The sequence below is a fragment of the Teleopsis dalmanni genome, chromosome 1 (assembly GCF_002237135.1).
Source record: "Teleopsis dalmanni isolate 2A chromosome 1, ASM223713v2, whole genome shotgun sequence".
Classification (NCBI taxonomy): Eukaryota; Metazoa; Arthropoda; class Insecta; order Diptera; family Diopsidae; genus Teleopsis; species Teleopsis dalmanni.
Genome location: NC_051846.1, coordinates 183587606 through 183594750, shown reverse-complemented (window position 1 = coordinate 183594750; position 7145 = coordinate 183587606). Strand labels below are relative to the sequence as shown.

At 28.9% G+C, this 7145-nt stretch overlaps 1 protein-coding gene across 1 annotated transcript; it reads left to right on the top strand.

Annotated features, from left to right (window-relative positions):
* The first annotated feature begins 4974 nt into the window (after window positions 1–4974).
* Window positions 4975–6435, top strand: LOC119666872 (golgin subfamily A member 6-like protein 22). Its single transcript, XM_038076151.1, has one exon. The coding sequence runs from the start codon at window positions 4975–4977 to the stop codon at window positions 6433–6435; it is 1461 nt and encodes a 486-aa protein (XP_037932079.1).
* The last annotated feature ends 710 nt before the right edge of the window (window positions 6436–7145 follow it).

Here is a 7145-nt window from a genome sequence, read left to right as displayed (position 1 = left end):
ACTTGCAATTTGCATGTGCTTGACGGGATTGGAGCGGATTGCATCGGATTGGATAAACTGAAAATGTTGCTGCTATTATTTATTTACTTTGACTTTTGACTGCTGCGAAGCGAAATGCAAAATAAATATAGAGGCAAATATAAAACAAAAAATCGAAAAAATAAAGAATGAGGAGTATATTTTCCATAACAGAATTGTAATTGATAATATTGTGCACATGAAAGTTATTTACGCTGCATCAAACAAATTGAGATACAAGATACTTTTTCCGTAAAAAAATTATATTTTCTTTGAAATGTTGGGTAAAGAGAGAAAAACTTCAGTTATGCAAAGTATCTTACTTGCTTTTGTGTAACGAAATATGCAAGCAAAACGAAAAAAAATAAATAATATTTTCTTATAAAAATTTGAAAAGAAAAGAATATTTGAGCAATTTTTTATTACAATATAAAGTACGTTATTGTTTTTGTGTTAAATTCTGTCTATAAGAATTTATAAACTCTAAGCTTTATATTACTATATCTACAATGTGTGTAGAAAAAATTAAAAAAAATATATATATATATATATAAAATTTTTCCAAGTCATTGAACAAAGTTTTCGGTGCACTGCACTTACTTGGCAACGAATTTGTTTAAAACGTTTTTCATGCTCTACCCGTATTCCTCATAATTTCATTGAGTGAGTAACTTAAGACATCAAATCATTGTTGTCAGCACTTTTTTGTTGTTGTTGCTGTTGTTGTTGCTGCTGCTGGTGCTGCCATTTTGCTTTATTTTAATGTTTCAATAATGTTGTTAGATACAAAAATTCGCGGCATCATAATCAAACATAAATGCTTTGACGTCGTCATTTTTAACAGCAGCAAATAGCAACTACAGTCAAGTCATGATTACCATTATGGGGCTATGGTACGGCTAAAGTATAGGCAATGCTCTATAGATAATACACATCAGCAAAAACTTATCAACGGTATAACGCCGTGCATTGTTTAGATATCAACATGCAACGCTTCATTTAACGCATATCAAAGAAATGTGTTAATTTTCCGAGCTCAAAGCAAATCCAACTAAACAACATATACATACATGTACATGTAGCTTTGCAGTTAGATGTAAAGCTAAGCTTGCGGGGGAAAGTAGTAGATAGAAGATAGACAGCCTAAATCTCATTTAGCTGCTTTTAATTTTTAATTCTTTTTTTTTTTTTTTTTGTGATGGAGGCGATGAGTAAGCTTTGCGTGTTCTTAGCTAAACGCCACGCCTACTACCTTTTATGACAACACTAAATGAGATATCTTCAAGCAATATGTTAGCTAACAATAAAGACAACAACATAATTGAGAAAAGATTTTTACTGATTTTTCATAAAATCGCCCCAAAAAAAAAAAACAAAAACAATTATGAAAAAAAGTAAGAAATTTTTACTTTCTTACTGATTTTTCATGTAATTTCGATTTACTTCCCCTGCCTCCCGTACATCTACATTTTATGCTTTTCAATCATAATGTATTCATAGTGTACCATTCTCTTTCGGATTTTCTTTATGTTGGTGATGGTGGTACCCACCAACATCATGATGGATTTGTCTTCAATTTCTGCATTTCATCAACGTCCTCGCCAACGTCGCTTTCATATCATTTGAAGTCACTCATCGTCATCGTCATCGTCATCGTCAGTCATGGCATGTGCGTGAGTTTATTATATTGTATGTTTTGTGGTAATTTTAATGATGTGCCATAAGTGACGCATTTTTTTTATATATATTTTTTTTTTCTCTGATTTTCTGTTTTTTCTAGCATGCAGCACATAGATACACACGCATACATGCTCAAGCATATACTATAGGTTGTTCTTTAATATGAATAATTTGCATTGTTTAGTTTCGTTGTGGTTAAGGTTGAGGTTGTTGTTGTGTTGTTGTTGTGTTGTTGTTGTGTTGTTGTTGTGTTGTTGTTGTGTTGTTGTTGTGTTGTTGTTATGTTGTTAGGAAGGAATTCGGCAATGTGTATAAAATTTGACACCTCTGGTGCGTGTTTCGCACAACTAAAATTTGTAGTTAATGAGTGGCGCATATGTTTTAGATACTTCAATTTCCATAATACATATTTTGACATGGTACAGCTGAATGAATGCATGTGTCGTTGTGAGCAGCATGTTTTAATAGTTTATTACTTTTCTACTTTTAAATAAAAGTGCCCTCATTAGTATTTATATTGTATTACTTCATTTAACAAAATGTATTGTACGAGTACAAATTTCCAATTTCCCAAACAAAACTCTCATTTTACGTGTAATTTATTAAAAATTTGCTGTATAATGAATGTGTAAAAGATTCAGATTAGCAAGTAAATGATTTTCTCCCCTATGTAGTAAACTTAAATATTTTTCCATAATATGCCATTGATTGGCTTCAATTAAGCAGTAAATTTAAAAATATTCGCAAACTTTTATATTACATAAAATAGCGTATCGTATCGGTGAGACCCTCAAGCGATTTCATTAAAACTGTATTAAATCAATTATTTGCTTCGCATATGTCAACAAAAAGCAATTGCTTCCCTAAATTGAAGCGCAAAAGAACGTAGAAGGAATAAAAAAAAAGCTTATTGCTTCTTTGAAAATCTGCAGCAGCACTAAAAGTGCAGCTACAATGCATACGTATGCTCTACGATATCAGGTTTACAACGCTTAAGGGCGCCTTTGATGCAGTACAAGTAATTTCGATAATTAACATGTGAACTCATTAAAAGTTTTTTTGTTCAGCTATAAATTTCGAAAAAAAAAAATTAAAAAAAATAAATAAAAACAAAATTCAAAATAAAAAAAAAAATTTACATAAATAAACTAAAAGCGAAACTTTCAGAAAGGAAGTGACTTTACGGCTCAAGTGGTGCCAATCGTTAATGTCTCAAAGCGTTTAGCGTAAATGTACCAGCAACTATTCCCCACTGCCTCCAAGGTACAGTGTTGACTCAACAACGAATGAACAGCGCAAATGAGTGACTGATGCGTTTTTAAATAACCGTACGAACAACATTTTTTTTAAATTTTTTTTTTGTATTTTTTGTATTTATAGCGCAAGCAGCAACTCGAAGTAATGCAGATGCGACTAATAGTGCTGCTGCAATTTTTTTAATTATGTCAATAATTAAGATAATGATGATTATTGTTTATAATGATGATGACAGCAAATTAGTTGCAGCACTTTAATAATAGAATAAAGTAAAGTAAAACAAAAATATGCCGTAACTCGTTGCTATGTAAATAGCATTATTGATTAGTTTATCTTGTGCTCGCTATAAATAAAATAACGATTAGTTAGGCTTTTCTGCGAGTCGCCAATTTGTGACGATCAATGAAAGTGTTTGTTTAGCTGAGTATATTATTACAAAGCACTTGCTTTTACAGAGTATAGCGCTTTAGTATGCAAGAAATGCACCTTTCCGCCAGAAAGATTGATGCTGAAAAAATGTTGCACCTGTCGAGCTGTCTGTGTTGTCAACCTCGTTAGGAAGACCGATGACATTGTAAGCGGTATGTGTAGATATGGAGTGGATTGCTTAAATAGCTTAATATTGCAAATTTTCTCGATAGCCGATAAAGATTAAATTTGTTTCTTTATATTGAATTGAAGTCACTTTAAATTGAGTTGCGAAAAAGTTAACGTTGATTGGATTTTTTTGTCATATTAATAAGTAATGTACTTAATTGCTTTTAAATGAAGATAAAATATTTATTTATTTAAATTCTGAGAGATTGGATTTATTTATCCAAGATTAACAAATATAATAACTAAAAAAATATATAAAAAAATGTTATTTAAACCAGTTAAGACTTCAGACACTTATTTTTACTTAAATACAACGAGAAAATTATATAAAACAATTATATTTAAACAAGTTAAGACTACAGAAACTTATTTTTATTTAAATATAAAAGCTCTCTAATTGCAAACATTTTCAAATCGATGTTTATGGCGTATTTTACATAATTTCTAGCCACATACCATCACTAATGTCAGACTCTTACCCTAAAAAAGGATCATACCCTAAAAAAGGATACGCACAGCATACCTTCCTCAGTTTTGGGTTAAGATTATGTTAAGAAGAAGAAGACAATATGGAGGCGAACAGTATTCACCGCAATATACAAATCCTTTAACAAGCTTAGGTACATAGCACGGAGTAGGGAAAACTGAAAACTAATAGAATGGTGGATGATATTCTTTCTATAACTTACGTCAGTAGGAACCTTACCTTCAACAAACGAGGGAAAAGTCTACGCTTTAATTAGTAATTAAGAAAAAATAATATCCACTTGACTAGTTGGTATCAATAACATGTGTTGAAAAAATCTTCCGTTGTCAGTAATAACAAAAATCAAATATATCTTTAATGCAATATTTACTTTAAGTGTCTTTCCTTTCCGCAATTCTAAAAATCTGTACTTATAATAGACTTTCGAAAATCTGGAAAGGCAACCTATCGTTACCTATAAACTGGAGACTTACAAGTTTGACGAACAAGGTGGTTCGTCAATGTTCAAAACTACTTTTCATCTAAAAAGAAAATCAAAGCTGGTGTTCTACAGGATTTATAATCGCACTCTCTTAAAACAAATGCAATATATATACTACCAGACAGATATGCTGGGCTTCAAATTATGGTGTACTAGTTACAGTAGATCACTCAAGTGTTCACAGATATTATAGAATAAATGCTCTTTAGATACTAACTTCTTTTAATCAATATAAAATCATTACATATAATATTTTATTTTAGTTCAAAACCATAGTTGCCATATTTTTCATATTAAATTATTATTCAAAAAAAAATTTTTATCTGATTAAAATTATTTGAATCTTGAGGAATTGATATTTTGCGATTATTTTAACCTTTTTGGTAGCGAAATTTAATTTTTCGGCTTAAAATAAAATTCCTACAAAAAACTTATTAGCATAAATTTTATTATAATGGAAAATTTGCCTGAGATTGAAAATCACCGGCACAGTAAGATTACTGCAGCCTTTTTTCAGGATTCGCCGACTCATCAACTACAGCAATACTTAATTCCTTCGAATGTAAAAAAAGTATCTGATAGACCCACACGAATTTTTTTGGAATCTATAGCTTCCGAAGAACATCAAGTTAAACAGTTTCATGAAAAAGAGTTACAATCGACAGCTGAAAATCCATTCGTAAAACTACAGGATAATTTGCATAATATTACAGAAAAGCTCGGATCGCAAAAGAAAGAAGCACTTTCAATAGAGAAAAATCGTCAAAAGTTAAGACAAAATAATACTGAATTGCGATTACTACTACGACAAATTAAAAATGCCAAAATTTTACACTCTCAAATCAAATATAGAGAAAATGTAGATAGTAAGAAGATACCGGCTTATGTTGCAAAGAGAAATCAAGTAGTGGAGAATATTGAATATATGAACAAAGTAGCGGAACTTGAGAAAGCAGAAAGAGACGACATGTTGAAGAAAAAATTCGATTTACGTCAAAGTTTATTGAAGCAGATTGAGGAGAAGCAAAACTTTAGAAACGAAGAATACCAGTTGAAGTTAAAGGAACGTGAGCACATGAGAACTATGATGCGACATCTACAAGAACAAGATAGATACGAACAAATGGAAGAAAAGATACAACAAAAAGAAGACTATGATCGTATACTGAGATTTAAGAATATAAGGAATATAGTGAAAAAGCAAAAATACGAAAGAGAAAATCACGCGCCTTTGTTGGATATCCTTGGTGTACGGGAACAGTATGTTGAAAAACTTAGAGCAGAGAAAAAAGCTTTAAGACAGAAAAGAGACGTATTAAGTAATGCCATTGGCGAACAATTACGATTAGCTTACGTAGAGAAAGAACAACGACAAAATTTATTGCAGGATTTGCTAGTAGAAGAACGTAAAGCTAATGAAGATAAACGTTACAGAAAACGTTTAGAGGAAGAAATGGAAATGCGTCACAAAACACAGTTGGAAATGCAAAAGTTTGAAAAACTTAAAGAAACGAATAAAAAAATCAAAGCTCAAGAGCATAAGAAAATTGCAACGGAGAAACAAATTACCATGGTCGACATTATGGCAGAAAACGAAAAGATTGCTCACCAACTTCAGGAAGAGAGAAGACGACAGTATCGTATTGATATTAATCAACAATTAAAGGAAAATAGACACCATCGTGAAGGAGAGTTACTATTGAAGAAAAAAATTGAGAAAGATTGCAGTGACTTGCAGCAAAAGTTTGAAAATGATATCGAAATGGAACGTATGTATTTGTTAGGTAATCAGCCGGATAGTATTTTACAACAGTTGCAAGTAAAGAATATAGAGCTTATGAAGAAGCGTAAATATTTAAATGATCAAAAATTACCATTAAAGGCTAAAGGAAGTAAAATACTGAAATTATTGTAATTAAGGAAGATTTTATAAATTCAAAAAATAACAAAAATTATAAACTTGGAAAAATGGAATATTTAAAAAAAAATTTTAAAAATCAGGATTTTAATAAAAATTTAAATTTTTTAAAATTTTGAAAAATTATAAACATTTGAAAAATTATAAAAATTTAAAAAATTATAAAAATTTGAAAAATTATAAAATTTATAAATATTTGAAAAATTATAAAAATTTCAAAATTTATAAAAATTTCAAAATTTATAAAAATTGCGATAATTTTGAAAATTATAAAAATTCAAAAAATTATAAAAATTTAATATATTATTAAATTTAAATTTTTATAAAATTTTTAAAAATTATAAATAATTTAAAAATTTATAAAAATTTAAGTTTATATAAAAATTAAGTTTTTATAAACATTAGAAAACTTATAAAAATTTGAAAAATTATAAAAAATTGAAAAATTATAACAATTTGAAAAATTTAAAAAATTGGAAAATTTAAAAATTGAATTATAAAAATTATAAAAAATTACCAAATTATAAAAAATTACAAAATATTACAAGAACAAACTTTAAAAATTGACGACAAATTTTGTGAAAATAAAAAATAAAAATAAAATAAAAAATGCTGCTTCTCATTTATTTGTAAAACAAAAAAATTTAATTAGCGAAAATAGATTTAATTAGCAAATACACCCTAACATGCTTAAAAATATATAAATA